The sequence below is a fragment of the Canis lupus genome, chromosome 35, assembly GCF_011100685.1.
Source record: "Canis lupus familiaris isolate Mischka breed German Shepherd chromosome 35, alternate assembly UU_Cfam_GSD_1.0, whole genome shotgun sequence".
Classification (NCBI taxonomy): domain Eukaryota; kingdom Metazoa; phylum Chordata; class Mammalia; order Carnivora; family Canidae; genus Canis; species Canis lupus.
Window position 1 is genome coordinate 7,364,563 of NC_049256.1, and position 10,286 is coordinate 7,374,848.

At 54.4% G+C, this 10,286-nt stretch overlaps 1 protein-coding gene and 1 long non-coding RNA gene across 2 annotated transcripts; one reads left to right on the plus strand and one right to left on the minus strand.

The window, feature by feature from the left end:
- Positions 1-1,317: 1,317 nt before the first annotated feature.
- On the minus strand, positions 1,318-9,730 carry NRN1 (neuritin 1). Its single transcript, XM_038584096.1, has 3 exons — positions 9,434-9,730; positions 5,091-5,235; positions 1,318-1,827 (listed from the first exon to the last, which is right to left on the minus strand). The coding sequence occupies exons 1-3, from the start codon at positions 9,486-9,488 to the stop codon at positions 1,599-1,601; spliced, it is 429 nt and encodes a 142-aa protein (XP_038440024.1). The 5' UTR covers positions 9,489-9,730; the 3' UTR covers positions 1,318-1,598.
- LOC119867644 lies at positions 2,322-3,690 on the plus strand. The gene is made up of 2 exons (XR_005384262.1): positions 2,322-2,594; positions 3,459-3,690. It is a non-coding gene; the product is annotated as an uncharacterized LOC119867644 (long non-coding RNA).
- Positions 9,731-10,286: the final 556 nt, after the last annotated feature.

Consider the following 10,286-nt stretch of genomic DNA (forward strand, 5'->3'; position numbering starts at 1 on the left):
GCGGGGCCTATAAATAGGACAGGGGGAAGCAGCTCGACTGCAGATCAATAGGGCCCCGTCTCCTCGCCATGTCAGCTGAGCTGCCTTATTAATTATGAAAGGATTCACCTGAGCCCTGCCAGGGACCACAGCCTCTCCGCGGCCCCTCTGCTGGAGCCCTTAATGGTGGTTGGTCCGCAAGCTGCGTCCGGCCACCGCAGAGGAAAAGGCGAATCGTGGTTAGGACCCGGCCCGCGCGGACCGAGGTCAGGGCTCCGACCCGCCTGGGGAGGGGGCCGCAGGCTGGGGACTGGCCTTGGGTCTAGGTGAGCTGTAAGCCCCCCCCCCTCCCCGCGCAAGTCCCATTCCCCCTGAAACCTCCTCTAGAAAAGATCTCTGCTTTTTATTTATTTTTTAAAAAATTAAACTTCCTCTTTCTCTTCTTGAAGTAAACAGAATTTCGAAAAGGTGGCAAAGTGACCTAGTCGAAGAGGGCCTGCTTGAAGACCGTAGGCCGTCGACCCGCTTGCCAACAGGTGCATCCGTCCTCTGGCATCCTGGGTCCCTACAGGTAATCAACCAGGGGGCAACTGGGCCAAGAAAGCAGGCTTGGGGCAGGAAACAAAACGACACCCCCATTTCAAACAATAACTTTTATTTTATACTTCTCTATACTTTGTAGCAAATTTTTTTTTGCTGAATTTAATTTATAATAAACTTTTTAAATTACATCTCTCTCTTTTTTTTTTAAAATCAAGGCTCTTTTATGTCAAAATCTTTTTTTAACTATATTTTAGATTAACATTTAACATCCCCCCCCCTTGTGATCTATACCGTTGGATATTCAGGTATTACTGTATGTGTAACAGCTAAAAGAAGAGGGGAAATAAAGGCAGTGGACTTGGAAAGATGTATCGACAACAGCAGGTAAAGCTTAACCTCTCAGTGACTTTAGCAGCGATTCTTCTGGAAGCCTTTACCTAGACACCCGAGATTTCCTCAATCCCTTCCCTCTCTCCCTCCTATCCTTAAACCACAAAGCCAACAATCTGTCCTTTCACTTTCCTCGAGGAGAAATGTGCAGTGGAAATGATCAAAACAAGATACTGTGGAAGAAAGACGTGAGCGTGAGTTATTTTCACCATATGCTTCCCTCGTGGACATCTCTCTTGAATTCATTCCCCTGGCCTTCTCCTCTCCTCTCTTTCTTATTAGGAGGAGCCCATCATTTGTCATGTATTCACATGATTAATATAGTAGGTGGCCCAGGGCCGTTCCTGAGATTCTTGTGCCAAAAAAAAAAAAAAAAAAGATTAAAATTAAAATTAAAAAAAAATGGGGGTGGGTTTGCCGTTTTCTTATTTTTGAGTGAAGACGGACTAAAGCTGAGGTCCGATTTTGGCTGTGCTTGCTTGCTCACTGATTGGTAACATTTGGCAAATGAAACACAAGGAACCCAACGAAATCAAAAAGGAGAATCAGGATTTCCCACAATCCTATATGAGTGTTTTCAGCATCACAGAGAATCACAACGTCCCCAAAGAACGAATGGATCTTCCTCTCGATTTCCGGGAGCATGGAGTGAGTGGGTGGGCGCACGGGGGGAGCCGGCCCCGCGCTCAGAAGGAAAGCCAAGTCGCTAAAGCTGCCGAGAGAGACACCAGGAGCAGAGGGAGCGCCGGGAGCAGGGACCCCGCCGCCCCGTTGCCGCTGCCGCAGAGTTCGAATAAGCTGCCTTGGATGTTGAGGTTTTTGGATTCTTTTCTCAGTTTATCCCACATATCTTTCGCCCCTTCCTGGCAATCCGTAAGGGCTGTGACCGTGCAGCTGTGGAAATCCTCCCAGTATCTGGCGAGGAATAGAACAAAACGGAAGCAGGTTGACTTTGGGGGCGCGGGGAGGACCCGGGCCTGCGGCCCTGCGCCCCCGCGCCCCCTGCGCCCCCGCGCCTCCCCCCACCTCGCGGCCTCTGCAAACCCCTCCGGGCGCCACCTCCCACCTCCCCTCCACCGCCGCGACCTAGCGCGGCTCTCCCCACACCTCGGCCCACACTGCAAGCCACCCTCCGAGGGCAGAGGCCGCCCCGGCGGCGTCTGGTCTCCCTTTCCCGGCGGGGACCCAGCAGCCGGGAGCCGGGCCGCACCCGCTGCGCCGCGCTGGCACCTCGGCCTGCGCAAACAGATTGCTCGTCCTCCTCGGGGAAAGCTAGGAAAACAGTGCTAAGCCTTGCAAGCTGCCGCCCATTAATGCCTCTTAGCTTGCAAGATGGGTTACTTGCTCAGAGCGCGGCCCTCCCCGCCTGGCTTCTCAGATCTCCTCCCCCTGGTCCCTTCCGTGTGCCACCCCCCCTCCCCGCTGCGGTACCCCCTCGCCTTCGCCCGCACTCTCCCTCCTCCCTTCCTTTTGTTTCCCGTTCATCCTTTCCCCTTCCCTTCTTTGTCTTCCTCCTTTTCCCTCCCCTCGGTTTTCCTCTGTTCGGCTCCTCACTTCCCCTTCCTCCTCCTCTCCCCCCTCCTCTGCGGCCCTCCGTGGCCCTGGCCTTGCTCTGCACAGTCCCCCCGGCTCACAGTCGGTCCGGAGACTCCTGCCTGCCTGTCCCCGCCCCGAGTCGGTCGGTGAGTGTCGGTGCCCTGGGGTCAGCTCTGCAGCCACCACCTGCTCGGGCCAATCTCCGAGCGCCCGGCCCCTCCTCTTCTCCCTCTCCAAGGTCCTCCGTGGGCTGAGACCCCAGGAAGCCCCTACCCCACCCCCCAGGGTCTTCCCGGTGTAGTAGGCTGCCCCCCGGTCCGCGACTCCGGTGGGTGCCGCGTTGGTGCCCAAGGGCTGCCAGCCTTCCAGGGCCCCCGCTCCCCGCCTCTGCCCGGAGCCCCGCGCCTTCCTCCTCAGCCTCTTCCTCCCACCCTGGGCTCAGCTCCTAGCCCCGCCCCCACAACCTTCAACCAACCTGTCCTTTTTTATTGTCCCCCTTTCTTCCGAAAACCCAAAATAGATCCCGAGACTAAATATAATTCCAACCCGTGATCGATTCCCGGGGCGCTGTCTCCTTTCGGCACTGGGTCGATCTGTGCGTCTAGCTAACTCCGGGCTGGCTCCCTTCACCCGGGCCTTCAGCGCCAGGTCACCAGCGACGCCCTCCGCGCAGTGTCGTGGTGCTTTCTCTTACCTCTCCCTGCTGCTCGCTAGCCTGGACTGTAAGAGCGTTGAAGGCAAGCGCCCTGTTTGATTTATCCTGGTTTCCACTCCCACCCCATCTTCTGGCTGATAGCAAAGATAGAAATGCTTGTTGCAATGCCTTGAGCTCCGGCTGGTTTCTAACCACCTTTGCGAGTCTCTAATTTACGAGGGGAGCCTGAGCACAGGGCTCCTGGGTTCCTCAGTTTATAATAAATAGCAAGATTTAGAGACACTAAGAGGTGGAGGGACACCCCTCTGCAGTCATTGCACCTCCCAAAGGATATCTAATTCTCTCCATCCTTTAGGCATGCCCAGATGGGGACAGGACCCTCCCGGAAGAGGAATAGAGTGGAAAAGAGCAGATATGGAACTGAGAGGGGGGTTTTCTTCAGCAGAGTGTTGAGCACTAATGAAGTGGGAGCCCAGACCCAGCAGTGGCCTGCAGCTTTTGGGGAGCGGGGAGGAGGAGTCCTCCTCACTTCCGTCCTCCAGGACCAAGTCCTGCTAAAAAATAAATAAATAAAAAAATTAAAATAACTTGGAATAACTGAATTTTGACAAATGATAGAAAATTTGGACTGATCTACAACTAACCTTTCGTCGAGTGTTGGAGAGGCTTACCTATCATCAGACATTTGGAATAAAGTAGGTGGGTGTGCAATCCAGATCCAGCCTTTTGTCCCTTTTCTGATAGGAAGGTACCAGTTACTTAGCTGCCCTAGCTTTTGGTGGATACCAGGGTATTTAGGACGGGGTCTGGAAAAATCGACCCCCATTTATTTACTCATCATTTAAACAAGTCAACACTCCCTCCCCAGGACTTAGGGCGAGAACAAGGACTTCACTGTAAAGAAATGATGGTAAAGAAATGATGGTGCAGAATATCATTTCTTCAACGTATGGGGAACAAGGAACACCTCTTCCTTGGCTCTTTGGTAAGGGCTATTCCTGGGTGAGGGGTGGGAATTACAGCTCTTTTTGAAAAATAAAGTAAAATAAAACATGTGTATGTGTGTGTGTTGCAGAAGCTGGAGGCACTCCTAAGGTCTGTAGCAGCTAAAATGTCATTAGTCTACTACAGTAGGGCTCTAAGGTAGTTACTTCCTTTGCCAGTGGGAGCAGTGCTTTCCAGCCAAGCTCTGGGAAAAGCCACTGGACCTGGCCATAAACTCCTTCTTAGCCCTTAGCTGCACTGGCCTGGGGATACCAAGTGGAAGCAGAGAGGAAGGCGGGGGGCGGCAAGGAGAGTGGCTATCCTAAACCTCCAATCTGCCACAAGCCCAGCAGGATGGTCACCGGATGCCCAGGACATAACTTTTCTTGGGCCAAATCATTAGCACAAAACAAAATATTCTTTCAGCCTCTCTCTTAGAAAGAGGGACCCGCGTTCCTTTGCCTGCACCCAATTGTTCTTGGTGTGTAGTGGAAGGGGGTTTTATCAGGGGAAATGGACAAAAAAACAAGGGGAGTGACTTTTCCTTTATGCAAACCTAGTATTTTCCTAAAACGCTCCTTGAACCCAAACGAACTGTTCTTCGGAGAGCACCCAGGAGTCCACTAGTTCACGTAGGAAAAAAAAAAAAAAAAGAAAGAAAGAATGAAGACTGCCTCCAAGTCGAGCAAGGAAGTGGAGCAGCTGTCTCTGGCCCCTGGCTCCGGGTTCCAGGTCCAGGCGTTGAGCGCCGGCGCCTGGGTGCGGGTGAGGCTGCGCAGGGCTGGGCCTGGCCCCCGCGTGGGAGGATCTTCCTCTGCCCAGCTCAGGCCACAGGATCCTCCTGGGCAGTGCAGGCCCTGGCCAAAGCCGGAGGGCGAGAGCCCAAAGCCCAGCAGGCTCGGATTCGCGCTGGCGGGGACTTCAGAGCGCAGGCCCGCCGGCCCTCTCTGACCTCAGCAGCGCCCCCCAGACAAAAACCTAGCAGGCCAAAGAGGACACTTACGTGCACACGGTCTTGATGTTCGTCTTGTCGTCCAGACCCTGCGGGTAGTTGGCCATGCTGTCGCCCAGCTTGAGCAAACAGTCCGAAAAGCCCTTAAAGACCGCATCGCACTTGCCCGCTGCTCTCACGGCCTGTACCAGGTACGCTGCGGGGAGGAGGGGACACCGGTCAGCAGCGTCGTCGCGACCCTGCCTGCCCTGCAGCGCTGCGCGGGGCCCCAGGGTTAGAGGTGAATGAGAGCTGGGGCCCGAGGATCACTGACCCGCCTCCAACTACTGTCGGGTGACGACTGTCCGCGGGTGAGCGGGTGCGGGAGGGGGAGGCGAGTCCATCCCTTTCCTGCAGCTCCCTCCCGCATCTCGCTCAGCATCTTTTTCTGTTTCCATCGCCCCCTCTTCTCACCTCCCCCGTCTCTTTTATTTCTCTCTTTCTCCTCACTCCCTCCTTCGTTTCCCAACACTTCCCCAGCAAGCCCGTCCTGGCTCTCGCAGCGCAATCTTTGCATTTCGGAGGTGACGGGGGTGGGTGCAACGACAGCAGAGTGCGGGGGCGCGGAAGGGGTGCGGGGGCGGCAAAGCTTGCGGCCGCGCAGCTGGACCGCAGGCCCCGTCGTGCCAGAAAGCCTCGGGCCGGGGCTTGGTGGGTGCTCAGCCAACACTGCTGAATTGAATACATTAATAAAGTCTCTGGAAGCCGGCAGCAGCCATCGACGCGGGTTGTTTCATTATAAAGCTGATTGCCTCCCGCGGAGTAGGATTGCCCTCCCCACCTCCACCCCTACCCCCCCCCCCCTCCTGGAGAAAGAGCAGCCTCTGTGTCCAGAGACTGGGCGGGGGGTGATGAGTTGGTCTGGGTAGTCCGGGCCGGGCGGGGAGTCTCGGCTGTGTTTGCTCGGGTGACCCCGGGTTACCTCCGCGGGGGGCCGTATCCTCACGGCCACATCCTCTGTCCGCGTCTCAGCTCCCCGCACACCCGGAAAAACCAAAGTCCCCAAACGGCCTGCGGCGGGTGGGACGCTTTCTTTCCAGGCCCCAACCCTGCAGGGCGCAGGTGGCAGTCGCCCCGGGGCTCTGCGCTTCCAGCTCCGGGTTCCTTCCAGGGGGTGAGGCAGGGGGAGGGGGTGGGGGGTGGGTTAGCGGCCGCCACCGCGGGGAGGAGGGGCGCGGGAGGAGGGAGGTAACCCCAGCCGCACCGAAGTCCTCGCTCCTGGCCTCCAGGCGGCCAAACCCCACGGCGCCGGACTGCCGCTGCCAAGGCCATTTCTGTCCATCCCAAGGCCAACCCAACAGACTAAACGCTCCCTGGCGCTCAGCCAAACGCAGGCGGGGGGCCGGGAGGGGCGCAGGAACCGCTGATCCGAGCCGTTGGGGCTACAGGGGAGCAGAGGGTTGGGGCCTCCAATGCCCGGGACCCCGAGCGCCCGCTCCCTCCTGGACAGTGTTCTGGTCACCACGGCCTGTGTGTGAATGTCTCCAAGGAGGGCTAGACACCTCGCTGCCCCCGCCACCCCGCAGCCGCTGGTCCCCAGAGCCGGGCCACAACCAGACCGAGAGGGAAGGTGACCGAACCTGCAGCAGCCTCCGGGAGCTCCGCGTTTGCAAATTGCTGCAGGAAGAGCTAGGCGGGCCTTGCGCTTTCTAATCCGGAACGGGAAGCTCTGGGGAAGGGACTAAGGTTAACTTCGACCTCGGCTCCAGCAGATACGTAAACCTTCACGAATCTCCCTCCCCACCCCACCCCCACCCCCAAATATGAAAAGCCCTTGCAACTGCAACGTAGAATAGAACATTGAGATAGAATAAGCCAATCTTTGTTCTACTAGGATGCGGTCACAACGAAACGAATCCCACACGTCCTCCTCTGTAATGCATGCCACAAATGCAGCTTTGCAGCCCCAGAACCAAGGAAAATACAGTCCATCCTCCCCTCCCCCACCCAGCGTCCCGTCTCACCTTACCCTTTATCTCCACCCCTAAAACTCAGTGGCGAGAAAGTACCCTTTAAGATGCACGGACAATATTTTAAAAGGGGGGACCCGGGGCCCGATGGGGGCGGGAAGCGCTCCCGTCACGGTTTCTTTGCGGGAGCTGCTGGAGGAGAAGACCCTCCACACCGCGCATGTGTGAGTGTGTGCGTGTGTAAAATAAGAAGTCGTGAAAAAAAATTTTTTTTTTTTGCAACTATAACTGCTTCGTCTCTAGTTGGCTGTGGGAGGACTGTAGCTTGCGCGCGGGACGTGTTTGGAGGCTCGTGCCTCCGAGCAGGTCACACAGCCCATGCGACCCTCGCTGTCCTCCCTGAGCTCGGCTTCCGCGGGGCTCAGGCGGGCGACCTGGGCTCCTTTCCTGCCCTCCCTGGTGTCCGCGGCTTGTGCCTTTTCCATCCGTTCATTCATTCGTTCAACCTCTCATTCATTTCAAACTTCCTCCCGCGTGTCTTCATTTCTGTTCGCCACCCTCTCCGTCTCCCCGTCCCTTCCCAACCCCCCACTTTTGTTGCCAAATGTCAATGATTTGGGACAGCTCCCAGCCATGAATTAAAGATTGAGGCTCTGGTACGGGAAAGGGCAGACATTCGGAAACAAACATGCTCCATTTCAATTCCACAACCAACAAATGGTCATTTGCCGGCCGAGGTTAATGTGTTCCAAGCATATCCCGCATGCACAATCGCTCTTTTTTTTTTTTTTTTTTTTAACCCCTCCTAAGTAAGGTTATTTCCCTCCAGGAAACAGAGCCCCGAATCTGCTCCGATTAAAATCCCTATATTAAAGGTAACTGCTGTCTCCTGCTCTCTAAAAATTTGCAGGCTAATTGCAAAATGCCCCATTCACTTATTCCCCACATTTAAGGAATTTGCTGCAATTAGAATCTTTAAATTTTATTGAATCTCTTTGCACTGATGTCAAAGATTCAAAAGAACCAGATTCAAAATATCAAATCACTTCTTAGATTTAAGGGAAAATACCAACATCCTGCACACAGTCTAAAATCCCTATAATGCCCATGCAAAAAAAAATATGCATACACAAAATCATGTCAAATACATTTAAAGACCACTGCAAAAGAATCCATTTTAATGTATAGATAAGTCCAAACCCTATTTCTTCCACATTTCTCCTGGGGAAAATATTATGCATTTCCTGCTGCCCCATTCCTTAAAGCATCCTCCTACCCAAATACTGCAAGGGTTTGTCTGTAAAGAATGCTACAGCCTGAAATGATAGGAGGCAACAATTCCCTCTGTCTCCAGAAAACCCGTTTGAAGAGTTTCTATTTTTTCTCTTGTCCATTCTATTAATAATCTACTTCACTATCACTTTTAGGTCAGGTTAATTAATGCTCCAACCTGCATCGCAGAAGTGGGGTTTCTAGTGCTGCCTTCCTTCCATCACGAATTCCTCATTCTGGATGGAAAAAATGTGAACTTTTAAAAGCCCCAAAACAGTGTAACTAGGACTCAACATTCCTTAACAGAAAATGGGGACTAAACAAATCGGTCATAATTAACCCCAAACAAACAAAAATAACAACCCCCCCATGTGACATATTGCAAACACTTCTTAACCCTTTCCTATATATAAAATTTGGATACCTATGTGGCTTTCCACATAGGACAAATATTCATAGAAAATTATATCCATGTCTATTTGGCTATATTCAACCTCCTCAATGATAAACATATTAAAAGATGTAGTCTGAGGTTCCCTATCATTCTCATTTTGCCCCTGAGCCGGGTCTGCGGTGCCCGGTGCAAACGCTGCAGCTAGAATATGGGGGGTAGGGGGGGCGGGTGAATGACAAAGTTCTAAATGCAGCAGTCTGAGCCCCGAAATATCTTTGCTTTCTGCACATAAACTTTCCATTCTAGCTGCCTAGCCATCTTGTTCCTGCATTCACCTTTCGACCCTTCAAAATAATACCTTGCAGCATCGCAGGGGCCAATGCATTGCCCCAGAGCGCAGGAAATCTGGTCTACCCCGAGAAAGGGAAGCAAAAATGGACGTGCGCTTTGGGGTTTGGGGGGGGGGTGTGCAAAAACCAGGGGAAAAGCCCCCTCCTGAAAACGGCCAGCTGCATACATTTCCTGGCGAACGTTTGGAGTCTCTCTCTCTCTCTCTCTCTCTCTCTCTCTCTCTCTCCTTTTTTTTTTTTTTTTTTTTTTTTTAAGAAAAGCCAGCCCGGGACGCACGAGTCCCTAAGAGCCGATGCCCCCACCCTTGGGGGCTTGCCGGCTTCTCCGCACCCCCGGAGCAGCCGCGGGCCAGTCGGTCCCCCTGGGCGCCGCGGGCCGGCCCGGCTGCCGCCTGCACCAGCCGCAAGCCCGGCCCGGCGGCCACTTACCTATTTGCACCGCGAGGATCAGTGAAATATATCTGCCGTTCAACTTAAGTCCCATCCTACGTTTAGTCAAACCATTTGCGACCGCAGACCTTTAAATAGTTAGTTTAGAGAACGCGGGGGAAAGCTGAAAAATAGGCATTGCCAACAAGTTCCAAGAGCGACGGAGACTTTATGCACGGGGAAGGCAGAGGGAGGAGAGAAAGAGAGGGAGCGAGGAAGAGAGAGAGAGAAAGAGAGAGAGAGAGAGAGGCTCGGAGAGAGAGGGGGGAAGAGCTGGGAATGGTTCACTCCATTAGGAGGGGGCGGAGGAAGTACAGCCTCACGCCCACGAGCAGGCCTGACGTGGGGGATGACACGGAATGATTTTTTTTTTTTTAAATAAAGACACCTTGGTAGAGAATCGCCATTTATAGTCATCAGGAGCTGGAATTAATCAGATATCTCCAATTAATGTGCGGTCCAAACGAATTCTCGCCTCCCGGGGGTGACCAGTTCCCGGTCCCCGCGGTCACCCCCCGCCTCCTCGCTGCTCGCGCGGGGGGGGGCCCCCAACCCCGCCTCCTCCCTGCGCGGAACGGGGGCTCCCTCTCCCCTCCCCGCCTGGAGCCGGGGAGTCCTGGCGCGCCCACTCGGTTGTTGCAAGTTGCTTCCCCCTCCTCCATCGGCTCCACGGAGAATCCAGCCCCTCTCCGTACGGTGCAGTGGGATTTAAACGGGCCAGATTCGGAGAGGGGGAACAGCTAAAGCAGCTCTATTAATTGCACACCCCCGCTCAGCCTCCTGCCCCCCTGCACTTGCCTCCCCTCTTTCTCGCCAGAGCCTCGGCTGAGCTCTGGGCGCAGCCTAGGGCGCG

Coding starts and splice junctions, on each gene's coding strand:
- NRN1 (XM_038584096.1), bottom strand. CDS start 9,488: ATGGGACTTAAGTTGAACGGCAGATATATTTCACTGATCCTCGCGGTG. Junction 5,236..9,433: donor GATCCTCGCGGTGCAAATAG/GTAAGTGGCCGC, acceptor TCCTCCCCGCAG/CGTACCTGGTACAGGCCGTG. Junction 1,828..5,090: donor AACATCAAGACCGTGTGCAC/GTAAGTGTCCTC, acceptor ATTCCTCGCCAG/ATACTGGGAGGATTTCCACA.